Raw genomic sequence first — 27,239 nt, forward strand, 5'->3', positions numbered from 1 at the left:
ACAGCGGGGCCTAAGATGGCGGCCGACAGCACGGATGACTTTCCATTGCACTGTCCGGAGACTCTAGAATATCGAGAGCCGGCAAAGAAAATCCAGCTGACAGCGGGCCACCCGGTGACCACAGAGATACTCACCTCTCTCCTCTCAGGCCTGCGCCAGTCACTATCGACAGAGATCTCCCAAGTGAGGGATGATGTCAGAGAGTTCACCGCCCGCAACTTACCCAAGCTCACGCAACCCAGGTGACAGACACAGGTGAGGGAACTCACCACAGCCCACACTGCACTGTCCCACCAATTAGCTGCCATGGAGGACAAATGCAGATGGAAGCACATTAAAATCCGAGGTATTTCTGACTCGCTGACCCCAGCAGAGTTACCCCATTTCCTCCGCAGGCTATTTGTAACCCTGCTGCCCGCCAGGCAAGCAAAAGGGATACAGCTAGAGGGCATGTTTAGCTTACCCAAACCACCACAACTCTCTGGCACCACTACTGAGGACCTCCTGGTCAAACTACTAAATGGGCAAGACAAAGCAGCACTCATGAGTGCCATCAAAGGAAAGAATCCCTACAGCTTCGAGGGCATGGACATAACATTTTACTCAGACCATTCCCGCACCACCCTGCAATGGCGGAAATCCCTTTGACCACTGACGACTGCACTGGCGGCCAGAGGGGTGACATACCACTGGGGACCAGCTCACGTGCTCATAATACAGCACCAGGACACTGAATACAGAGTACATGACATAGCGGAGATGGACACTGTAATGGCGAAACTGGGCCTTACTAACCCCCCCTCCCCCCAACCACAACAACATGGGACCCAGCCAACATCGTCCCATTTATTCCGGATCAGGGGGCGCACAGGGAAAGGAAACTTCACGAACTGCCACCCCCAGTCTAACCTGGTTCACAAGTTTAATATGTTTTTGTTTCTTTTTTTTTTGTAAATATCTTTTTATTTGTATATTGGGATTGCATGTAGTTTCATGAAACATAAATAGCAGTGTGGACACGCAGGTCCCGGTATCAGGGTATCATTTGCATGTATATATATTCCGGGGTATAATGGGCCCCTTCCGAGATGTCAAGATTCAACATTGTTGGACTCGCAGGTCCAGTCAATAAAAAAAAAATATGCAACGTATATATACTGGGGGTACACATTACCCCTGTCAACTTTACTTATCTCTACATTAGTGGACTCGCAGGTCCCTTTAGCTTGCATGGGTACAGGGTTGAGCATGTCTCCGGCTTCCCCTTGCGTGTGCCGTGATTATGGTATTGGCCGACTCGGGGATTTCAGGGGTGTGCAGCCGGGGTCTCCCGGTTCATGGGTGGGAGCCCCTCTCTTCGTGATATGAGGGAGAGGGGGTCGAGGGGGGTTCTGTTTGTCGGGATCGGCTGATGACTAAAGGTATCTCGGGATGTCGTCCCTGTCTCACATCTTCAGTCAGTCCCCCTTCCCCATTATCTCTCTGCTATGTGGGCTCAGTGTATCTCTTCGGTGTATCCGCCTCCCCCTAAACCGATTTGGTACGTAACACTTTTCCCCACTTGGTAGTCAACCACTGCCTGGAGAGCCTGGTTTCTTATGCTTGTCCCTGTCTGACCCTGCAATCTAGCATATTTCTTTAACTTAGTTAGTGCACGCGTCTTCGCCCCCCGGTTCCCGGGAGGGGGAGGGGGGGGGGGAGGAGGGGAGCAGGGGGTCAGGTATGTTGGAGGAGGGAGGGGGGGGGTCGTGTCTCCGGGTGTGTGTCAGAAGTGTCATCCGTGTCTATGACTGTTAGCGTATCAAGTCTTGGAAGTCTGGTTTACCGGTCGTTAGGATCCAATGGGTCCAGATCGTCTGGTATGTCTGTGATTTCCCCTCTGCCTGTAGGGTGAGCTCCTCAAGCGTTCTGAGTTCCTCCATACGTTGGAACCAGGTTGCCATCGGGGGAGCGTGTTGTTTTTTCCAGAATACTGGAATCAGGCTTTTAGCCACATTGAGGATTCTAACCGTAAGGGATTTCTTGTATACGGATGCTTTGGTTTTGGTGTGGTGTAGGAGGAGTGCTGCAGGGTCCTTCGGTGGCGGGGTGTCTGTAAATCTCTGAATGATTTTGTGTATGTGTTCCCAATAGGGTTGGATAATTGGACATTCCCACCAGATGTGGATGTAGGTTCCTGTGTGACTTGTGCACCTCCAGCATGTATCGTCTGTTGTGGGGTCGTATGTGTGTGTTTGGAGCGAGGTGCGGTACCAGAGGCTCAATGTTTTGTAGGCTGTCTCCTGTGTCCCACTCGACGGAGAGCAGTGGAGTGTGAGTGTGCACATCTTGTCCCATTGGGCTGTTGTGAAGGTGGTGTTAAGTGCTGCTTCCCATTTTCCCATGAAACTTGGGGGTGGCCTTCTCCTCAGTTGCATAAGCATACCATAGAGAACGGAGATGCTTTTCGCTAGGGGATCGGGGTCCATGCAGATACCTTCGAATTCCGTCAATGATCTGGCGGCGTTATGTGTATGGAATAGTGTGTGCGTGAACATGTGTAGTTGGCGGTACCTAAACTGTAACATAAATGAGTTGTGTGCGTTCCCTGTCATTGCTTCGAGGGTTTTAAGTTGTCCACTGGTGGTCGCGTGGTGGAGTCTCGGTGTCTCCTGTGTCAAGAGTCTAGTTAGCGTCTTCGGTTCCATCCCCGGAGGGAAGTTCTCATTGTGGGTCAGTGGAAGTAGTGGGGATGGTGTGGTGGTGAGTGTTAGTGGTATGGCTATTCTGTGCCAAACTTGCATTGTGGCTTTGATTAGGGGGTGTGGAGCCGCCAGTCGTCTGCCCTGTGGGTGGTCTAGCCAGGGTAGGATCGAGATGGGTTTGCCTATCTGTGCCGATTCTATGTCTTTCCATGGTTTGGGCACACCTGTTTTGGTCCATTCCACTACTCGTTGAATGTGCGAGGCATAAAAGTATCTTTTAAAGTCAGGGAAGGCTAGCCCCCCCTTCTCTTTCGGTAGCGTAAGTGTGTCATGTTTTATCCTTGCCTTTAGTTTGTGCCAGGCGAATCTAAGGGCCATGGACCTGAGGGAATTAAAAAAGGCCTCCGGGATGGCGCATGGGACTGCCTGGAACAGGTACAGCACCCGTGGCAGGATGTTCATCTTGAGTACCCCTATTCTCCCGAACCACGAGAGCCGCACCTGCTCCCAGTCCCGAAAGTCCTTTCGGAAGATGTCAAGTAGCGGTTGAAAATTAGCTGTGTAGAGCTGGGCGAGGTCTCTTGTGATGTTCGTCCCTAAGTATCGCAGGGAGGTGCCTGACCACTGGAACGGGAGTTCCCGCTTCAGGGTTGTGGCTGTGCGTGATGGTATTGAAATATTGAGTATGGTAGATTTAGAGTAATTTATCTTGAAATTCGACAGTACCCCGTACGTGTCGAATTCCTGTAGTATTGCTGGCATTGTGGTTTCTGGTTCGGTGACAAAGAATAGTAAGTCATCAGCGTATGCTGCTACTGAGTGTCGCTTCCTCCCTATTACTAGACCTGGTATTAGAGGGTTGTTGCGGATTGAGGTCAAGAATGGTTCCAGGGCTAGTATAAACAGGAGGGGTGATAGGGGGCAGCCCTGTCTAGTCCCGTTCATTATCGAGAAGGGGTCGGTGAAGGCTCCGTTGACGCATACTCGCGCCGTTGGTGTGGAGTAGATGGCTCTAATCCAGGACATCATGGATGGGCCCATCCCCAGCCGCTCTAGCACTTGGAACATAAAGTCCCATGATATTCTGTCAAAGGCCTTCTCTGCATCTGTTGAGAGCAGAAGAAGGCCCGTGTCACTGATTGTAGCGGCGTGGATCAGGGCAAGTGTCCTGGTCGTATTGTCCCTCGCTTCCCGATGTGGGGTGAAACCCACTTGATCATCGTGGATCAGGTCCGGGAGGTAGGCCTGTAGTCTCTGCGATAGTACCTTGGTGAAAAGTTTAATATCGCAGTTGAGCAGAGATATAGGCCGGTAGCTGGCACATGATTCAGGGTCTTTCCCCTCCTTAGGGATTAAACTAATGTTCGCCGCCAGGGACTGCGGCGGAATGTGGGTCCCGTCGCGAATCGCGTTGAGGGCTACCAGAAGGCGTGGGAGAAGGAGTTCAGGGAAAGATTTATAGTACCTAATCGGGAGTCCGTCCGGACCTGGGCTCTTGCCCTGTTTGGTTTGGTTTTTGTTTCTATTATGTTTTCGTTCTTGTTTCTTCCACTGTAAACACTGGGTCCGACCCGGGAAGCTGGCTCCAGTATACCAACCAACCCCCCCCCCCCCCAACTCCAAACGGCATACCGCACGCTTTAGGTTAACGATGAGGAGTTGTATTATATGCCGTTCAGGCACTACGTCTCTCTTACACTACCTGCGTTGGTCTAGGCCAGGTCATAGCCCTATCACATACCTAACCTACCGGCCCCTCTAACGGCCAATTAAAGTGGTTTCCCTGCACCCGAACAGCACGGGTACACCTGCCCTACCCCAATGTAGTAAGCCTTCCAAAAGCGGTAATTGATAATGTATGATAGTCTTATGCTGGGCCCCCTCGTAGGCTCCTATAGCACTCCCCGTGGTTCCACTGCCCTCAATAACACCACCAACCAGGTGGAAGCAAAGGTTTTCTATAAGCTTACTAGCTGCTATCCTACTCTATGTTTGACTAATACCAGTTAACAAAGTACAGTACTTATCAATGCCATATGGACGTTACATATATATATATATATATATATATATATATATATATAAAACAGGCGTGCCTGTCACAGCTGTCGTAGCCTCTTAAATTTACACGCTCATGTTTTCCTTCATGTTTGACTTTCACCACTTAAAAATGTGCAGTAATTGCAAATGTCATACTGATGTTATACATGTTACAGATGTGCTTGACCTGGCTGTTGTGGCTATTCAAGCAAGATGTAAAGCTCGCACAACAAAAATAAAGAATACAAAAAAAACCAACAAATTTCTGATACAAAAAAAAAAATTCTGATCATTCCCACTTTAATGTTTTGCATTGTGGATTCCTAGAAAACCAACATTTGATGAGATTTTAAACCGTTTTGTCTTCAGTGTGGAGCAAATCATTCACACAGCCCAGCACAATCCATTAAAACACTTTGTGTTCTGGTAGCAAGACGCAGAGCAGACAGATAATGAAAAGCAATGGTTACTTATTATTTCATGAGAAATATTTATTAATAATTTAGCATGGTCTATTTTATTGTTAATCCATTATTTAAACATTGTATATACAGATAAGTCTGCCGCAGACGTACTGTGCATGCAACATTCAAAATTATTCCAACGGAGTTACGTGACTCTATAAAATCAATTAAAATTAGGATCAAAATTGATTTTAGAAGGTCCCCAAGCATTACAGTTCTATAGAATGCCCTGGAATAAATTCATACAAAAATATATAATCTACAAAAAAAAATGTTATTACAAATAAAGACATTATGGCCACGAAACAAAGTCCAAGGCTGGAAAAAGATTTGCAGAAAATATAAAACTTTTTCAAGATACGGGTTGGTTATAATTTTTTATTTTTTATTTTTTTTTAACACACACTTTTTTTTTTATACTGTGGCCATGAAGGAAAAAAAACTGCACATTTTTAAAGTAATAAACAGGCATAAACATGTTATGTCAGAGGTGATACTTAACACGATATACACATATTGAGTTGGCTGACAATCACGACCATAAAGAAGGAAACTTATAACATGCTGGACAATGGTCATTTCTATAGCATAGTAGCCGCTGGGTGCGATTCATGAGGTTAAGGCATATTTTGATTGTTATGTTATAGTGATGTGCCTATGTGTATGCTGAAAGTTGTTAACTAAAAGAAAAGGAAAGAGGCAATACATTCTCACTTGAGGACATTCTATTCGTTGTATTTTGCAGGCTAGTGCATCAATTGGTATGCTAGAGTGGCATATATGCTTGTGGCCAGCAAGGCTGCGGTAAGCAAGGGGTTAAAGTTGGGCCCTCGGTGTACCTATCTGAGCGCATAGTGTCCCTTTCTGGCAGCTTTGTGGTCTAGTTTTAAGTCCAGCCTCAGGATCAGCCGATCCCCCGTCAGCGGTGGTGGTGGTGCCTGGTTAGGTAAGTCCAGCCCAGAATGGCATCGCTGTTGGCGTCGGGTGGTTTCGCAGTGAGAGAGCTGCAGCCGCTCCCTTCCCCCAGCCCAAGCTGAGACAGGAATCATTCTCTCGCGTCCACGGGTCACTCCGCGACGTGCGGTGGGGCTGTGGGTCTTTGGGTGCGTTGGTCCCCGGATGACCTTTCGGGTGTATGGGCGGTGAGTAGAGTGTTGTCTTTTGTGGCTTCCTAGCCCAGAGGGGAAGCGAGTGGTCCCTGCTGCAGACCGATGTGTGGCACGGGGAGTTGAGCGGTGGGGTTGGCTGTAAGGGAGCCGGAGACCAGACGCAGCGGCCATTTTGCGGGTGCCATGAGGTGGGCTGTCATCCTGCTGAGGCTTTGCTTGCTGCCTCTGGCGCAGGGCCAGGTTTCTCCAGAATTTGTTGAATATCTCATCAAGCCTTGCGGAGTAGTCCATTCGCTCCGTAAAGCCATTGGTAGACCTCGCTGTGTTTTCCCAGGGCTGCGGGAGTGAAGCTCTGGCTGCTAATTTCGGAGCCTTCCGTGACTGTATGGGTTCAGTCAGCAGTGTTGCTGTGTGTAACCCCAGCGGGGACCGGGATGACCCCCACCGGTCCAAGGGGAGGGGGGTAGCAGGGCTGTTGTAAGCCTTCTGTCGGGCGCCTGTTCAGTGCCGGGGGATCGGCCGCCTCCCCCAGGCACATGGCTCCGTTTAATGCTAGGCCGCATGGCCGGACAGTACGGTATAGTGACGTGTATGTAACTGACGAGTTTCCCCATGCTCTCCGTTTGAGTCAGCTTCATCCTCCGGTTGACTAGAGCTGCTTTGGGCATCAGTTCAGTCTTAAATTGCTTATTTTAGCTCATTAGTGTCAGAGCTCTTGGAAAGTGCTGCCGGCCATCTTGGCTGTCAGGCCCTGCCCCCTTGGTTATAATTTAGATCCCCAATAAACCCTTACTCGAGTTGTACTTCTGGTCTTTTTTTTTTTAGCATACCATTAACAATTTCTTGCGACGTATGAATACAATTATTAAATTTAGGTTACAGGGCAAAGCTTTAAGGTGCCAGTTTTTAATAGGAGCATAAACTAAAAAGTGATGTCAGCCAGATCACAGTCCAGTTAACGCATGCTTATTCAATATGTAGACTATCATAAAAAAATGATGCATTTATTCAGAATTTAGTGGTCTTCGAGCAGTCATTGTTAGAGAGTACCAACTAACCGTGAGAGTATTTGAAGGTTTCAGAAAATTTCAACTGAGCACCTACAAATTACTTCTGGCAAATGACTTCTGGTAATTTCTAAATTTGTGTTTAATTATTTCTAAATGTGGATTTAATTCAGGTTTTTAAACTACACATTGTATGTATGATAACAATTTACTAGAGTTAAAAAAAAAAATGCATAGTGTAGTACTGAATTACTGTTCCATTACTACAGTGCCACCTAGTGTACTCTTGTAGCACTGCTACTTTTTTTTTTTTTTTTTAGGCACCCAGACCACCTCAGCTCAATGAATTGGTCTGGGTGCCAGGTACCCCTAGTTTTAACCCTGCAGTTGAAAATTGCTATGTTTACATTGCAGGGTTAATCCAGCACCTAGTGGCTGTCTCCCTGACGGCCACTAGAAACCGCTTCCGCAATTTTCAGTGAGAAAAATCTCCTCACGGAGTCCAGCGTCATTTCCGATCCCCCAAGGAAAGCATGGAGTAATGCTTTACTATGGGCGGGTTTGAATGTGCGCAAGCGCCTCTGGCCGCGCATGGGCATTCGGATCCGCTCGAGAGCTGACGTCGGTAAGGAGGAGTCTGACCCAGTGCTAAGGGAGCCCGGCGCTGTATTAAGGTAAGTGGCTAAAGGGCTTATAACCCCTTCAACCCAGCAAGAGGGAGGCGCCTATTAACCCTATAGTGTCAGGAAAACGGGTTTGTTTTCCTGGCACTGTAGGATCCCTTTGAACTCGAAGCAATACACAATTGTTCTATTTTTCAATATGCTTAATCTAATTCAAAATAAAAATTGAGAACATAATGGAGCATACAATCTGCTTCATTGTCTATTATACTGTTCCCCCCACAAACTACAAATTTGAAGAAATTTAAAAAAAAATATTAATCTTTATTAAGACTGTTAAACACAAGTTATTCATTTGATCTTGATTTTATATGTATTTTCCAATTGTCAGTTATAGTTCTATTCCCTGCATGGATTTTGTGTACGGAACCCCGTGTTTCAGTTCCATCCAGAGCTGCTTTTAACAAAATGCCTCCCCCCCCCCCCTCTCTTTTAAATTGCTAGAAATCCGATTCACCTCTTTTCTCTTGACCCTAATCTCTCCAGCAATCACTAATCCACCTGCTGCCTCACACTCACCCAGCAGGAGACACAATCTGTTTCTCCTCATGCCTAAATTACCACCCAGAGGTGTCAAACAATCCCACCGCTATTACGGACATCTTTATTCATAGCCAGAGGTTTTGCGTTATTACTTCACGCCTCATGTAGACTAACCGTTTTCTATTGACTATTTTCAACACAGGGTTATTCATAGAGTGAGAATTGTCAAAATTTATTTTCAAGAGCAAAATAGCCAAATTGGAAAAATTCACCAAGTCAGTTGTGATTCCAGATCAGCTATTTTGGCCTTAAATTTGCAGTTCCCTTTGAATTTGACAATTCTCAATGTAACGAACAATGCAGTAAGTCAGCTAAATGACTTCCTTGATCACGTTATCTCAGTGTTAGCTCACAGACGAGACGCCTGCCAGCTCACATTCTAAATATGAATGCACCACTGCGCTAAACTGTGAGTGCAAAGGCAGAGAGAGATATCTATCAAAGCGTTCTGAAAAATGACAACTTCAGTCATTGTTTTGATCGTATTCATAAAGTGTTTTAATAGTGAGCTACAAAGTGATAATTTTCTCACTTGTAAATTCTACCAATTTTTTTTGTAAATAGCTCCATTTCAGATACTGGAAAAAGTGTAAAATATTGATAAATCTGCTCCGTCACGCCAACACAGATTACGCTTAATATACAGAAGCAGAAACAGGTGAAAAATACTGAAAGGTTTAATAAATTGCACCAAAAATTTGATTACAAATGGACATTTTAAGCAACAAAACAACATTACCTTAATGAAGCAGTGTTGGTGAAAAAAATCCCTTTGTTTATGCAGCCGTAGCCACACCCCCAGGCATTGGACTTACACAGCCTCCCTACACATTTCCTGTAGAGAGAGATCTAATGTTTAAAATTATTTTATTGCACAATCTGTTTAATTTAGAATTTCTTATCTTCTGTGAAAAGCCTAATGGTGTGGCTAAGGCTGCATAAATTATTATTATTGCCATTTATATAGCGCCAACAGATTCCGTAGCGCTTTACAATATTATGAGAGGGGGGGATTTAACTATAAATAGGAGAATTACAAATAAACTTACGGGAACAATAGGTTGAAGAGGACCCTGCTCAATCGAGCTTACATTCTATAAACAGAAACAAAAGTGGTTTAAAGTCTAAATGGCAGGAAATTGAGTAGGGAAACTGCAGGGGTATGATCTCTATAGCAAAACTGCTTCATTAAGCTAAATTGTTTTGAATCTTAGAATATCCCTTTAAAACTGTTAGCGACAGGGGGGAGGGGGGATAAGGGCGGGACCTGACCGCCATTCTAACAGGTCACATGTCTGAACTGCTCCAGAGGGCTTCGGTTTCTGGAGCGGATTATTTGCGGAGATTGTCGGTGTTTAGGGACCTTGGAACTTGAGGCCTACTCGAGCGAGGGGTGAGGTGGACAGCCAACGCCTTGCTTCCTTGCTAATCACTACGCACCGGCACATCAGAGACGCATCTGGCTGGTCCGTTTCCCCGCCCTTTGGACCGGTGGGGGTTATCCCAGACCCTACCAGCATATTTATCCATTGGACCTGCTGCTCCATACAGGCAAACTGAGCCTGATCAACTGGCCATGCACCACTCGAGATGGCAGCGACTCCTATCTCTTTGCAGATATGGACAAATGAAACGCATCAGAGGAGGGAGAGGGTCTTTCTGATGGCCTATGAGGAGCTCTGTCAACACTTCTGGAGCCGGCTGGAAGAGAGGGGACAAAAGGCCCACTTTCCAGCTACCAAACAGACTCCAAACCCTGCAAGACCCCCATGAACATGCTCCCTGAACGTGCATCACCTTCCTGGGCAGGGAGCTGCATCGGGAGACGTCCTGGAATGCTGCCCACACCATGGCAAGGCACTGAGCAGGGACTCCTCTATGGACGCTGCCTGACGCGGGTGGTGTGGCGGTGAAAGAGGACATTGTGTGTTTCTCCTACAACTTACTTGGGGCTGGTGGTGCAGATTTGCCGTATATCCTAGCTTTTACTGCTCTGGCCTGGTCTTGTCCTCCTGCCCAGCCAGTTTTCCCTGCCTAGGTATAGGCTGAAGCCTCTTTCTCCCATATATGACAGCTTACAGCGGCATGCCTAGCTCAGAATACTGGCCGCTATACTGTTTTACTTGTTCCTATGCGACATGTAATGAGCCTGTGTAGCAGGCCTAGTATAGTGTACGTTAATTCTCAGTTACCATCATCAATACAAAGATGTGAAAAGCTGGTTTAGTGCGGTTAAATGATGGGAATTAATAGACTTTGAATACTGTGCCAAAATGCCAGGTTTTCATATTACAATATACCAAACAGGAACCGCACTTCATTCACAAAAGCTAAGGGTGCTAAACCAGACCATGGGCCCGCACAATCCCAACAAAGATTGGGTCGAAACATTGCAGTTTGCTCATTTTTCCCAATAAATGTTCTTGATGCTATTGGAGTGCCTGGACCTCTTCTCTATTGCCTGGTTTTCATATTACAATACATGTTCCACCAAGCCTGTATAATGCTGGCGTAATACTGACCTCTGGGATCACAAACTGTCCTGCAATTAGCAGAGCTCCCAGCAAGTTGTCCCGGCCATCATTCCTCATCTCGTAAATGGGAACCTGCAGGAGACAAAGAATAAACAGTCTAGAGTCTAGCAGCGATCACATGCGGACAAAACACATGCAAATCTATTACATATAACTAGGATGAAATGATAAATAAAAATAAGTAGCAATAAAGTGACCTTGTTACCACCAATATTCACCATTCGTCTTAGCCTTTTATTGTATTTATAGAAGAAACCTGTCTGATGAGACAGAGCTGGATTATGTAAACAGCCTGGGCTGAGGAGTTAGGCCGGTATAATATGGGCGACTCTGCCCTTGGCAAGCAATATGGGGCAATGCTTACTCATTATGTCTTTGCTGTACTCTGAATTGAGAGTACATGAGCAAGGAGGGGTGGGTCCTATTTTGGTACCCTGCCAAGAGCTGTATGGTGTCTTAATCCAACACCGTCCTTTAAAATTTCCTATGGATATTGTAACAACGCCACCAACCAATCAGCATGGGTGCAGTCTTGGAGAATGACATTTAAAAGCTTAGTTCATACTGCACTGGTATTTCACGTTTCGAACTCTGTATGCATTCTCGAAGGACATCATTAAGGAGATTCGGGGATAGCACCATGCTTCTGAGATATCTTCCTGCTCTTTCTAATTCTAGGGGTTTGTGTGTTAAAACAACACGCACAGAGCAGGAGCTTATCCTAAAATGAAACCAGGCTTTAACGGACCCAGGAGAATGATAAGAATGAGAAAACGGACACGTGTATATTTAATGTAACACAATTTTGCCATTTTAAAAAGGAGCATACTTTATGATATTGTACACAATGAAATGGGTAATATTGATTCTTCGGACTGTGAAATCCATAGTTTGGAAAAGAATGAACTGGCGAAGGCTAATGCAGGGTCACAAAATATTTCATTTAAAACCAGAGGTATCTGTCCTTGGCTCTCTGACACTTAGTGGACTATGATTTGCACAATTATCTGACAGTTAACGTGGCAATAGCTGGTGTGAGACAAACTCCACTTCCAGACAACGGACTCCATTTAATATTGTTGAATAAGCTTTTAAAATAATTTAAAGGGACACTATAGTCACCAGAACAACTACAGCTTATTGAATTGCTTATTGAATTTGTTCTGGTGAGTAGAATCATTACCTTTGCTGTAAACACTGTCTTTTCAATGAAAATGCAGTGTTTACATTACAGCCTAGTTATAACTTCACTGGCCACTCCTCAGATAGCTGTTAGATATCCTTCCTGGGCCATGGCTGCCTAAAATGCATCCAAACATTCAGTATCTCCTCCCTCTGCATGCAGACACTGAACTTTCCTCATAGAGATTCATTGATTTTAATTAATCTCTATGAGGAGATGCTGATTGTCCAGGGCTGTGTTTGAATCAGGCTGGCTCTGCCCCCTCTTTGTCAGTCTCAGCCAATCCTATGGGGAAGCACTGTGATTGGATCAGGCTGCCACTTCTGATGATGTCAGCAGACTGCTTTGTTTTTCTGAGTCTAACAGCATGCAGAGTTACAGCTCCAGGCTTGAATGCAGCCAGGGGGGCTTGATGGTGGTTTTAACACTACAGGGTCAGGAATACATGTTTGTGTTCCTGACCCTATAGTGATCCTTTAATATTATGAAAAATATTTTGAATATTAAATATATTGATATGTATATATGTTTTTTTTTTTACATATTTTAAATGTTTGTCCAAAAAATGTGAAATAATTTTAATCCCTTAAGGACAGATGACTGATATATTCCGTCATGATTCCCTTTTATTCCAGAGGTTGTGTCCTTAAGGGGTTAATATTAAATCAAGGCCATTAACGGGGATTACTGTGTTAGAAATGAAAGCTAAAAGTACATCATGTTTTAAACTTGTACAAAATATGACAATATTAAAACTGGGGAAATCTTTTGACTTACCTGGGACCCGGTCAGGACTATAGGTTTCCCCAAATGTTCACACATAAATGACAACGCGGATGCAGTGTAAGCCATGGTGTCTGTTCCGTGTAGGATAACAAAGCCATCAAAATGCTCGTAATGTTTCTGCAAGAAACAGATCGATAAATTCAACCATCAGCTTAATTCTCAGTATAAAGTTCAAATGTTCATTATAAGGCTCCAGCCAGGCTGTCAGCAGCCTGAACGAACAACAACATTGCCACATTTTATGGAACTACATGACCCAACACAGATCTAAGCTGGTTTTCATTGAACCATTATCAAACACAGATACAATATCACTCTACCTCTGGTGTATCATGTAAATGTGTGTCTGTATTAATACACAGAGATTTCACTTTTACGCTCCATACAAAAATAAATTGCAATTCATCTGAATTTAGGCTGATCTGTAGGACATCACAATTTCGTAACTCCTAAGGACCAATTGTTTAACTGAGCAAGTGACTTGCGCGATGGACTAGCATATTCATTTGAATGGGGATTCAGGGTTCCGTGAGTGGCATTAAGAAAAAAAAACATTTAATTTACTGGATTGCTAGGAGACAGCCACTAAATGTTGATTTTATTAACAGATTAAGTGTGAAGTAAACAACAACAATAGAGAGGAAGAAAGGAGGATCTGTAAAATAAATAAGTATATATATATTCAATAAAAATATTATTTAGGCTAAAAGAGACATGCGTCCAAGTTCAGCCTCTCTCACATCTGATTTTGTGGTTAATCAAAAAGAAAGCAAAAACACAGTTTGAAGCGTTTTGCAGTTTTCCAACAAAACTTCTTGATACAGTCAGTTATCTCCTTGTATCAAGAAGTTGTTACCGCACCCCTGGCTGTCGGAAAACAGGTCCTGTTTCTTCCTGGTTTCCTTAACTCAGTGGAGATAAACTCAAGAAGTAGTTTGGAGCACCTGCCTTGCATAGACTTCCCAATGAACTGCTTTAGGAAGTCTGTGATTGGACAGCCACAGAAAGTATGGGCGGGGTTAGAAGGGGAGGGCTTGCGAAGGCTGCAGACAAGTGATCTGCACCTTTTGCAAGATGATTTTAGATATACCCCAAAGAAAAAAATGCCTAATTATATTCATGCATGTTTCCACTGGAGGTATATCAACTAAACTGTGATTTCTTTAATTTGGGCAGTGGAGTGTCCATTTCAGTGATACTAATTGACACTATTACCCACTTATCATTTGTTATTTGTGTTTGCCACAATTTGTTCTTTTGTAAAACTTGTTTAAAATTATTATTTTTTTTTTTTTTTTTTTTTTTTTTAAAACACACTACAACAGGGGTGCCCCAAAACTTCCGTAATGCTTTGTCATCCTAAAGGCATGTAAAGTATCATGGGATTTGTAGTACTACATCATCTGAAGATCTACCTTTTGGGCACCCCAGCACTACAAGAATGTGAGGAGTCCCCTTCATTACGGTGTTCAATCATAAAAAAAAGGATAACGTTTCAGCCCAAATGTAGGTTTTAAATGATTTTCCAGATTTTGAAAACACCCACATTTTTGGAACAAAATGTTGCCTTTCATTGTAATGCTACCATTAAATGACAACTAGCCATTTACTGTTTTTTGTGTTTTCTTCTTTTACTTATCATTTTTCACAATAAGATAAATGTTGATTATGTCACTGGGCTATCAGCACTGGCAACAAGCGATATGTTGTGTGCAATCAGACATGAGGGGTGGTTTTCATATACACCACTGTCATCTAGTGTTCAAATGCTAGAATGACAGTGTATCCTAAACTTATCATGCTAATCCTGCATGAATACTGTATTATCCTTTTTCTTTTTCACCCATTTCATCTCGCCTCCCTTGATATAATCTGCAGTGGGGTTTACCTTACTAAACTGCAGTTCAAGCTCAGCATGCAATTTATGCAAAGAGAACATTGCTAATTATACAGACCGGGGATGGATAATTAGACACGTTGATCGAAAAGATAAGGAGAAATACTGACTTCAACCTCCTGTATGGTACTATGCAAGAAGGTCTGTGAGCTTACAATATGGAGAGAGTATAAGCAATGAGATGAAAGCTGCAGTTCGTTATTCCCACAACTCCTCTAGTTTTGCTCTCAGGCTGGGCCAATTTGGACTTGAGCATTACTTAATAACCGTGGAGATAAAACGAAGGTCTTTGTACGAGAATGCTCCTTGTTCACTCAGTACTACTTGTGCCAGCTAGGGTTATAATCAATAAGCTCTGTGTGTGTCTTATTATAAAGAGAGAGTATTACGACAACGTATTCATTTATTAATGGCAGGAAGATGTGGGGGTGGGAGAAAGCGAAGATAAATACGAAAACTATCAAGACATTAAGGTAATTGGCTAAAACAGTGTGAACGTAATGTTCTTGAGAGTTTTAGAAGCTTCTATGAACACAATAACATTCTGGATAATACAAGACGAAGTGATCACACAGCACTAAAATTGTTTGACATATTCCAACGAGGAGACAGAATTAGGACTATTTGGATTTCATACCTGGATATCCTTAGCAATTTTGGCCCAATCGTCTGTAGTCATGTTACAGGAGTCCAGAAGCGGGGCATACTCTAGAATGGTGTACACAATTCTTTTGTTCTGTTTAGAAACCCTGGAAGTGTACAAAAAAAAAACACGAACGTCTTTACAGATTAGGAACAACCAAAACCTAGAATTCCTCTTTCAGTTAGACTAGGTCAGTGCATCTTATCATGAGAGTTGGACTCAACCAATGGGTCTTCTTTGGTTATAACAGGCATAGTTTATGCAACAGGCCTCAGTCCGAAATAAAAAAAAGAAAATAAAAAAATCACGAAGCACTGCTTTACCCAATGTGAAATGGGAAGATTCTAGTTAAAGGAGAACCGTTTATTTTCTAGAAATTACACCCCTGAATAAAAACAACCCAACCGCCAAAACGGTTTATATGTATTAAATAGTGACTCCAAGTACAATAACCCCTTCACTGATTTGAAGTGGTCATAGTGACAGGAGTCTGTATATGCAGGTTTCCTATGAGATGCTGCACCTCCCTGAGGTGTAGCTTCACCTGTCATTGGAGCATTCCAGGCTGGCCAATATGAATTCTGTACACATTTTGGCATGCCTCCCTCTCCCCCATGCCAGTTAAGGGAGAAAATAGCCCTCTTGCAGAAACCAAGGTGTATGTTTAGCTACAGTGGTGGTGGTGGGGGCACTATTTTTTTGGTTGGATTAACCATTTATGCTAAATTTCCAGGTGAACAATGTATTGCCAAGTGCAGAATTTCAGAATAAGTACACAAAAAAAAAAAAAAACGAACATGTGTATATAGACAAATGCAGAGAATTCTATAAACAAGCCATTTTTAATAATGCACTCCAACTGTTACAAAAATACTGAATGCTGCAAATATTTAACATATTGTCCCCAAGACAACACCTGCAGTATTTAGAAATGTAAATGATGAAGAGTTCAGAACACAGTGTTACAGCAAGCGACTAAATAATGAATATAACAAAAAATATATATATTTATTGCACAAACTATGTGATGTACAGGTTAGTCATTACAATGTGCGTTTGTGAAGCAACAACAGAGAATAAATTATAGAATTTCACTAATTGGAATAAGCTAACAAGTCATCCCTCCAGGCTAATCATTATAATGGTAAAGAGAAACTCATCAATCGGCAGCAAAGTAGCCCAGAACCGCTTTCAATCCCGGAAGATTTGGGTTTAATTAATTGAGCTGCAGATCGGAATGTATTCTGCCCAATTTTCAAGGTTGAGGGGCCTCGTGTAACCCCACAGGTCGAGTTCTAACAGCTCAGATCCATCATTAGAAAGGACATTAAATCCGAGGGATTGACTATTAGACATGCCCGTGACTATTAGTTACTTTTAGAAAAAGCCGACAAACAACTCAAGTTGGAACAAACGTCTCTGAACAGAGGAAGGTTCTGCATGGCTACATCGATTTTATCGTTTGCTATGTATTATTAATTAGGGGACACAGTTTGCCTTTTTTTCTCTTTTAATTAAATACAATGGTAACAAGAAAATGTCGTTAAAGGTCTTGGACGAATTCAAATCTACAAAAATTCTTGAATGGTTCGACAAGAAAACTTAGCCTTGTCTTTTTTCCATTATTTATATTTTAGACTTAAGTATAGTCTGTGAAACTGGTTCACAGAATGAATTAAGCAGAGGGATGGGTCTAGGCCAGTTGTGGCCAAACGGTAGATCCACAGCCATTGTAAAAATGACTAGTACCATGATTCCCAGGAAACGTAATAGTTGCAAAGCATTATGGGATTTCAAGGTCTGGCCATCCCTGGTTTAAATGCTATGGTTCATCACTCACACAGCAGACAATGAAGTAGTACTAACATTTGTATTTATAAAACACCAGCTTTTTCTGTAGAGCTGCACAATGGATAAACACACATGTAAATGATGATCTGGATCCCAAGGGTAGGAGGACCTTGTCCAGGTTAGTTGGAAGGGTGACAATGGCACAAGATGCAATGTATCCAGAGGAAGCAGTAAATGGCAGTGCACGCTCTCAGCCATAATACAGGAATACATTGAATTAAGAAAATAAATTGCACAAGGATATTCTATGTTTTTCTACAGATAGGTTTCAGGTTTTTTTTTTTTTTAATGATTGAAGACGATGACTAAGTCCTAAAGGGTGGGCATGTAACAAATACTGGGGCAGTCCTAGAAGAACGGCCATACGTTGGTTGGAGGTTTAAACACAGAACGGAGTTAGAACATCGGCAGAGCAAAGGGACCAAGAAGGGTTGCAGCTTTGAGAAGCAAGGCTTTAAATTTAAATCTAAAACAAAATACAGGAAGCCAATGTAAGGGTTAACAAAGCGGTAAGGGGCAGGTGAGTACGGGCAATAAAGGAATATAAGAGCTGGGCTAAAGGTTTGCATAGTGCTAATGCTGCAATTATCAATATGAAATAATAGGAGATACAAATGGGAGCGTTGGGTTTTACAATAACAGACAGAATTTGGAAATTAACTCTGTGTGACCCTGAGATCGGTGTAAAACATGGACACTGAGGAAGCAGCTTGCAGAGCAGGGTTGATGGTGGCACAGGCGACCATTATCAATGATATTGATAATGTCGAAATGTACTCGGCACAAGACCAGGCCGCAATAAAACACGGTAAAATCTTCTATCGTAGCTCCTTCACAGACATGAAGCCAAAATCACTGGCTAAATGTATATCAAGGTCTCGGAGAGATTTTCTTTTTGCACATTTATAAACGTATATTTCCCGGCATTTGAACATTACAAGACTTTCAGTTTAAGCAACAACAACAAAAAAAAACACATACACACCTATACATACTCTTACTTCACAGAAACATTGATTCTAAAATATGGGGGGGGGGGGGGAGGAGAGAAGAATCACTTACGGGAGCACCAAGGTATTTTCCGGGAAGTCAAGGAATTCATAGAGTTTGGTTTGTTGGGCGTAAACCTCGTCGTGAAGGATGGGAAGTTTCTTCAAGGCCTTTGCAAAAGCATTAGCCTGAGGAGCCAGCACTAGAAGACAAAAAATAAATTAAAAAATAAGGTAAATTGAGGGATTGACAAGTCATGCAATCCTGCTTATTAGCCCTGGGAAGCATTCTTAACACGGAATTATTATTATGATTTATAAAGCGCCAACATATTCTGTAGCGCTGTACAATAGGTGGACTAGCATACATGTAATTGTAACAAGTCGAGGTGGACGCACAGGAACAGAGTGTACTGAGGGCCCTGCTCAAACGAGCTTACATTCTATCTCAAGGGTCATGAGTAAAGTAACACATGGGACAACATGATGCAACATTCGAATTACATGGGTCAGAAGGAATGTGTATATTTAGTGTGAACTCTGACCACAGCTAATATAGTCACGGGTTCACCTTGTAGTACATAGAAACAGCTGGGCATCTCAGCAGTGTCAAGGGATTGGCTATTCGGCAGGGGTGGAGAATGGCCATTCAGCATTTGTAAACATGTCTACAAATTCCTGAAATCAACAGCGCTCGCTATATCACATGCAAGAACGGCCTTAGACTCGTACGTCCCCACGCACATAGTTGCCTTATTGTGCAGCAATGGAAACATCAACAGGACCAGGCAGATCAAAATGTGTCATTCTTCTGCAAAAAACGGGATTTTCAATGAACAGATAAAATAAATACTAATACAATACTATAGGTACAACAATGAACGGAAGAAAATCCCAGCCATTCTGGTTAAAAATGGCTAACTTTATAAGGTTCATAACCCATGCTTATTTACCTTTAAACACCAGAATCTCTTAATTTTTACTGAACCACCCAGTCATTGAAATTGGGGGATAGAGAGGGGAGAGGGATTTGGAACATTTGGGAAAAATCTGAGGAAAATCATGGGGGAAAATTTGGAAGAAAAGTCATGCTCCCTCTGGTGGTAAGATACGGTATTGGAAGCATGGAACCAGTTGTGGCGAAATGCATTAAGGTGTACAGTCAACATGGAAAAGGTGAGAGCCATTAAAGGAACACTATAGCATGTATACATTTTCTCTCTTACAGTGCTGGTCTCCATGGGGAAGCTCCACCAAACAATTCGGAGGCTGGTGTTCATGCGCAGCAAAGAGACTGACGGCACAAATCAGGCTTCGGCAGAATTGCCTCTTGTAGCTGTCTGAGTGACAGCCAGTAGAGGCATTTAAACCCAGCAATGAAAGCCCTACAGCAGTTCTGCTGAACGGCCATGCATTCACCTGCCGGGTTAAAATGAGGAGGACATGGAACCCAATCCACCTCACTGAGATGGTGCTATCAGTGTCTCTAAAATGCCAAAAATAATAGGACCGTATTCAAAATAAATGTATTGCTCATTTCCAATTTGTCCATTTTGGTTCACGCTCATTGTTCAAAACAGACACTACAAACGTTCCTATGTACCAGAAAAGCAACATTCTCCATGGAAGGTCGAATTTCTGAATTACAAAAGGAAACACTTATGATACATTTTTCCGACTCGATATTTAGAGAATAATCCCCTATGAGTATTATATGGCTCAGAAGGAATGTGCACACCTCCATGAACTCTGACCACAAACCAAGGCTGTAAACATGCAAAGCTGCTATACATATAAACACGGGTTCACCCTGCAGACTGTAGTACACAGTAACAGCTGGGCGTCTCAGCAGTGTCAAGTGATTGGGTATTGGGCAGGGGTGGAGAACGGCCATTCAGCATTTGTAAACATGTCTACAAATCCCTGAAATCAATAGCGCTCACTACATTACATGCAAGAACGGCCTTAGACTCGTACGTTCCCACACACATAGCTTGATGGACAGATCCGGACTTATTGTCCAGCAATGGAAACAACAACAAAACAAAAAAAAAAAAAAAACAAGAAAAAGAGAACAGATTTAAAAATATGTCTTCCTTCTGCATAAATTTCATAGATTGTAAGCTTGTTTGAGCAGGACCTTCTTCACTTCATCTCTGTTATATTCCCTATGTAAATGACTTGTGGTCAAATATCGCCATTTTAGAATTGTACAACGCTGCGGAATATGTTGGCGCTATATAAATGATAATAATGAAATGTTATGTTTAATAAACAAAAACAAATAAATCTCTTTGAAAGCAGTATATAGAAATAGACCCAGAAAATAAATGCCACTTAAATAATATACATGCCAGCAGTTAAACAACATTAAAGGGACACTATAGTCACCAAAACAACTTTAGCCTAATGAAGCAGTTTTGGTGTATAGAACATGCCCCTGCAGCCTCACTGCTCAATCCTCTGCCATTTAGGAGTTAAATCCCTTTGTTTATGAACCCTAGTCACACCTCCCTGCATGTGACTTGCACAGCCTTCCATAAACACTTCCTGTAAAGAGAGACCTATTTAGGCTTTCTTTATTGCAAGTTCGGTTTAATTAAGATTTTCTTATCCCCTGCTATGTTAATAGCTTGCTAGACCCTGCAAGAGCCTCCTGTATGTGATTAAAGTTCAATTTAGAGATTGAGATACAATTATTTAAGGTAAATTACATCTGTTTGAAAGTGAAACCAGTTTTGTTTTTTTCCATGCAGGCTCTGTCAATCATAGCCAGGGGAGGTGTGGCTAGGGCTGCATAAACAGAAACAAAGTGATTTAACTCCTAAATGACAGTGAATTGAGCAGTGAACTTTGGTGCTGGAATCACCCTAAAGGGTGATTAACACTTTCAGTGCGTGAGGGTTGGGACACTAATGTTAGGAATACAGCTTTGTTACAGTGTTCCTTTAAGATATGGTTGGTGCTTACTGGCTTCATGTTTAATTATCTGTATTAGCTGCGTTCTCGCATGCATGTGATAAACGTTCTACTAAACAGAGCTGCTCTTATCTAACAGAAACCAAAAGTGCGGAGTTCTGTTAAAGGAAATAATCATGAATTACAAATGTTTATACTGTGCCAACATATTCCGCTGTGCTGTACATAAAGAAACAAGTCATTTAATTCTTACAAAACACGAGCGGGAACAGTAGGCAAAGAGGGCCCTGCCAATCGAAATGTAAAATGATATAACTGCAATAAACAAACAGAGATCCTTATTTAACATGATTTGATCTCGAATTGGTGCATACTGTGTACACATGGAGTGCTTATTATCACACCAGAGGCTAGAGAAATTGGTCTGTAAAATTTGACTCTGATATTTAATATCAAAAATGTATTTCAGAAAAAAACAGCATTTTACAAATGTCCCTCTTCTCAAAAGTGTTATTGTGATAATTTAATCATATCCAAAATCTAAACAAACACGCATTAATGAAGTTAATGATTTAAAACGTGTCCTTTCTGGCAGCTTCATGTTTGCCACATTGTTATCAGTGTAAACGATTACAACTATCCAAACAGTCTGCAAAATATCTTATCTAATAGGAAAAGTTGGCCATTACATTTCAATTCTTTGCCAAACGCAAAAAAAAAGAATAAAAAGTATTAAACAGCAATAGACATTCCCTTCACTTTTGCATTTAAACATGTTAAAACGGTTAACTCTCTCCCTGAATTTCAAGGGACACCATAGGCACCAAAACACTTTAGCAAATGAAGCAGTTATGGTGTACAGATCATGCCCCTGCAGTCTCACTGCTCAATTCTATGCCATTTAGAAGTTAAAGGACCACTCTAGGCACCCAGACCACTTCAGCTTAATGAAGCGGTCTGGGGGCCAGGTCCCTCTAGGATTAACCCTTTTTATTATAAACATAGCAGTTTATGTTGCTATGTTTATACTGAGGGTTAATCCAGCCTCCAAATCCTCTAGTGGCTGTCTCACTGACAGCCGCTAGAGGCGCTTGCGTGATTCTCACAGTGAGAGCACGCAAGCGTCCATAGGAAAGCATTGTAAATGCTTTCCTATGAGACCGGCTGAATGCGTGCGCAGCTCTTGCCGCGCATGCGCATTCAGCCGAAAGGAAGGATCGGCGGCGGAGAGGAGGAGGAGAGCTCCCCGCCCGGCGCTGGAATAAAGGTAAGATTTAACCCCTTCCTCTCTCCAGAGCCCGGCGGGAGGGGGTCCCTGAGGGTGGGGGCACCCTCAGGGCACTATAGTGCCAGGAAAACGAGAATGGTTTCCTGGCACTATGGTTTGTTCCTATGGGGAAGCACTGTGATTGGATCAGGCTACCACTTCTGCTGATGTCAGCAGGCAGTGGGCAGGTCTAAAGGAAACAGGGACAAAGTAAGTAGCTGCAGACTTGAATACAAGTAAGATTTTACTATATTTAGGGATGCATGAGGGGACCAGGGTGGCTAGATGGTAGTTTTAACTCTATAGTGTCAGGAATACGTTTGTGTTCCTGACCCTATAGTGCTCCTTTAAGGATCACTGCAATACCGTTAGAGCGGCTGGAAGCGATCATGATCGCTTCCAGCTGCTCTAACGGTATTGCAGGGATGCCTCGAAGATGGATAGTGAGGACTGGTACAGGGACAGCGAACAAGCGCACCCAGTCCAGTCCTATTACCCTAAGAATAATAACTTAAGTAAAAGTAATCGGTCCCAGTCCTCACTATCCAGAATGTTTTTTAATCAGTTAAATTAATCTTCAAAATGTCAGACAGTTTACTCGTCATCATTCGTCATAGAGGGATGGTTTATGGGGCAGAAGCAAATTCATGGTTTCCATGCCCCCATCTAAACCTTGGCCCAAAGAAGCTACATGATCCCGTACTAGCATCATCTCATAGTATAACCTGATATACTTTGTGCACAGCCCAGTGAATTGCGCTGTGTTTTACCATCTTGAAAGCCATAAACCGCACATGCGTAGTTTGTAAACATCGCTGCTGCTATAAGGACGGCCTACTAGGACTGTCACTCAGGCACTAGGTCACACACTCCAGGGAGCAGAGTGCTGCACACACAAGAGTGGCAAAACTTACACGGACAATCTGGAACTGTGTGACCTAGTGCCTGAGTGACAGCCCTAGTAGGCAGTCTTATAGCAGCAGCAATGTTTACAAATAACAAATATAAGCCACTCTCAGATATAAGAGTGGGGTCAGTGTGCTCAATGGGCTGTGCGATTTGCTGCAATCTAGAGTGCTAGGAACGGCTCTTACAAAGAGCGGCAGCAGAATACATAGAGTATAACTAAAACCTATAGCAAGCAGTCCTGTTTAATATCTCTAAATGCTTTATTACAAAACATTCTCTGATAACGAGAAAAAGATAAAACCATAAATAAAGTGCCAGAAGACACTGACCCTGCCCTTCGCAGGCTACGCACACTTTAATCTTCAATCTATTTTCTCTGCACACATTAAACGTTTTAAAGAGGAACTGTCGCTTCCTAAAAAGTTAGCAATTGAGCAAAGCGTTTCTCAAAAAACTCTTAATAGAGAAAGCATTGAGCTTGTATGTACTCATACATTCATTTTTATATCGATGCGTGTGCGAGTACGAGAGGTTGTGAATAACTGGAACTTCAGTCGATCAAACAGGTAGAAGGGCAAGATGTCCAGAACAGGTCAAGCAGACGCTTAACGTATCTGTGTATTTCCTCCGCCTGACTTTCCTAGACGCTTGTCCGAGCTACAGTGTCAATCACGACAGTCGTCACCAGTGACAGCTGCAGGGAATTGGCTCTCTTTTTATGGAGGTCCCTGCCGTCTCACGGGCGCGAGAGTACAGCAGCGATGTCAGCCCCTGGCGACCCGCGGGGGAAAAAAAAGGACCAGTTCAGGTAAGTAAATCTCAACTTTACTTGCCCCCTTCGGCCGCTGAAGCTCCAATGGCAATGTCAGTTGGAGGTCTTTGCGAATTCAGCAAAGACCCCAGATGGTGACATCGCCGCTTTAAGAGAATTAATGGAAATCCTTGCTTAGAAACATGTAGTATTCCGGCTTCAGTAGTGAAGTGGGGCATTGGGTACCCGAGGTAAGAAGTCAAACTATTCTAAAATGGTTTGAATACTTTCAATGAAAGAAGGGGGAGGAGGGGCGCAGGATGCTGGCACCATAACCACTAAAGAGAGTTGTAATAGATATGGTGCATGAAATGTTCCTATGAACAGTCCACCATAAATGTCTGTTTTTGTTTTTCAAAGCACAAAATTTAATGTAGGAGTGAAAAACTAAAATCTCAACAACACAAGACACTATCACATTCATGCCACCACTGAAACCAAAACGCCACTACATTAGAAAACACCAGGCAGACATATTTTGTTAAGTCGTATAACCAAGGATCTTCGCATGCATTTGCAAATATAAATAAAGGCTTTAATATTTAAAACAAAAACTATACATTGCGCCAGATTTTAGCTCAACATGTTTTATATTCTAGATCTGGTTTATCTCAGCTTACTGGACATTTTTCACTAGCCAAGCGGCCAGCAAAAACTAGGAATAGCTGCACCTCCAGCAAGTAAGATAAAACAAAGAGACTTCAGAAGAGGTAGACCAGGAGATCAGGTTACACACTCCCTGCTGTGTAATAACAAGTAGCTCCAAGGGATCCCACTGAAATGCCAGCAATTCTACCTTGGGAAACAAAACAAATTCTAACCGCAAGCCATTGATATTTTGTATTGTCACCGCTTGGCAGTCTACCATAAAATAGGTATTAGCAGATAGGGACCTGTTGCATCCATGTGTTTGTAAACTCACCTGTACAAATCGGAAAATACAAATATAAGCCCCAGCTGGCCTGATTAGATCCCAATAAAAGGAAGTCTGCAGCAGCTGGGGTTATGTATAGGAGCAAATATCTAATAGTGAGCAATTACCATGGAAACCAAGGAATGTCCCTAATTAGAACTTAGCCCCAGAACTGCTCTGGACATCTACCCCATAGTGTTAATCCCCATAATGGCTAATGGAGCATTGTTTCTTTCTTTGTGTTCAGTAATCAAGTGTAAAAAACAGGGACAAATACTCAGGTTATTGTCTAGTGTAGTGTCTTCTACATACAGAAAAGGAAGCAGGACAGCAAGCGCACCTTCACTCTGTACTATCATTCCCATGGTGCCCTCACCTTTATTTTGGACTACCACTCCCATGATCCCCTATAATCTCACCTTCACTCTGGACTACCATTCCCATGAGCCCCTGTACTCTCACATTCACTGTGGACTACCATTCCCATGGTCCTCTGTACTCTCACCTTCACTCTGGACTACCATTCCCATGGTCCTCTGTACTCTCACCTTCACTCTGGACTACCATTCCCATGATGCCCGGTACTCTCACCATTCTGGACTACCATTCCCATGATCCCTGGTACTCTCCCCCTTCACTCTGGACTACCATTCCCATGATCCCCGGTACTCTCCCCTTCATTCTGGACTCATATTCCCAGGATCCCCAGTACTCTCCCCTTCATTCTGGACTCATATTCCCATGATCCCCAGTATTCTCCCCTTCATTCTGGACTCCCATTCCCATGATCCCCTATAATCTTACCTTCACTCTGGACTCCCATTCCCATGATCCCCGGTACTCTCACCTTCATTCTGGACTCCCATTCCCATGATCCCCGGTACTCTCGCCATTCTGGACTGCCATTCCCATGATCCCCAGTATTCTCCCCTTCACTCTTTACTCCCATTCCCATGATCCCCGGTACTCACCCCTTCACTCCGGACTCCCACTCCCACGATCCCCGGTATTATTACCCTCATCCTGGACTCCCATTCCCACGATCCCCGGTACTCTCACCATTCTGGACTCCCACTCCCACGATCCCCGGTACACTCCCCCTCACTCCGGACTCCCACTATCCCCGGTACTCTCCCCCTCACTCCGGACTCCCACTCCCATTATCCCCGGTATGATTACCCTCGTTCTGGACCATCATGCCGATGGTGCCCCCGGTGTTGATGACCAGGACCCTGGCCTCGCTGGCCATGCCGTTCAGACTCTCCAGGGACCCGGCCAGGCTCTGGCTCTTGGACAGTCTCCGCTTGCGGATGGCCGGGGGGGCGCTGGGCCGGGGGGTGGCCGCCATGTTGTCCTGGTCCAGCAGGTCCAGCCGGGTGTGGGAGAGAGCCTGGGACAGGGAGGTCACAGAGCTGGCCCGGGGCATCCCGTTACTCTCCCGCTCCGCCATGCTCACACTGCGACGTCACACACCACGTGGGCAGACAAACCCACCGACACGCCCACTGCCAGCTCTGCAACTCCCACAATGCTCAGCCAGCCAGTATGGGACATCACTGGCAATGCCCAACATAACCCCCTGCAACCAGCTAACAAGGGGCTGGGGGGGTGGGAGAGGGGCTGCTGACTGAGGTGGGGGTTACTGACTGAGGATGGGGGGGGAGAGGGATTACTGGTTGAGGGGGGGGGGGTTACTGACTGAGGATGGGGGGGAGAGGGATTACTGGTTGAGGGGGGGGGTTACTGACTGAGGATGGGGGGAGAGGGATTACTGGTTGGGGGGGGGTTACTGACTGAGGATGGGGGAGAGGGATTACTGGCTGAGGGGGATTACTGACTGAGGGGGGGGAGAGGGATTACTGGCTGAGGTTGGGGGGGAGAGGGATTACTGACTGAGAGTGGGGGGAGAGGGATTACTGACTGAGGGGGGGGGAGAGGGATTACTGACTGAGAGTGGGGGGAGAGGGATTACTGACTGAGAGTGGGTAGAGAGGGGTTACTGACTGG

General features: G+C 43.8%; 1 protein-coding gene across 1 annotated transcript in view; it reads right to left on the reverse strand.

Annotated features, from left to right (window-relative positions):
* The window catches only part of ASPG (asparaginase), a 58,145-nt gene extending 31,415 nt beyond the window's left edge, over positions 1 to 26,730 (reverse strand). Inside the window, exons 1-5 of the mRNA XM_063438899.1 lie at positions 26,412 to 26,730; positions 18,487 to 18,616; positions 15,568 to 15,679; positions 13,025 to 13,150; positions 11,053 to 11,136 (exon numbers count right to left, since the gene is read on the reverse strand). Of these exons, the coding sequence (XP_063294969.1) occupies positions 11,053 to 11,136; positions 13,025 to 13,150; positions 15,568 to 15,679; positions 18,487 to 18,616; positions 26,412 to 26,682 (723 nt within the window). The 5' untranslated portion in view covers positions 26,683 to 26,730. The remainder of the gene's footprint in view (positions 1 to 11,052; positions 11,137 to 13,024; positions 13,151 to 15,567; positions 15,680 to 18,486; positions 18,617 to 26,411) is intronic.
* Between the last annotated feature and the right edge of the window lie 509 nt (positions 26,731 to 27,239).

Source organism: Pelobates fuscus, chromosome 13 (genome assembly GCF_036172605.1).
Source record: "Pelobates fuscus isolate aPelFus1 chromosome 13, aPelFus1.pri, whole genome shotgun sequence".
In the NCBI taxonomy this organism is placed as follows: Eukaryota; Metazoa; Chordata; class Amphibia; order Anura; family Pelobatidae; genus Pelobates; species Pelobates fuscus.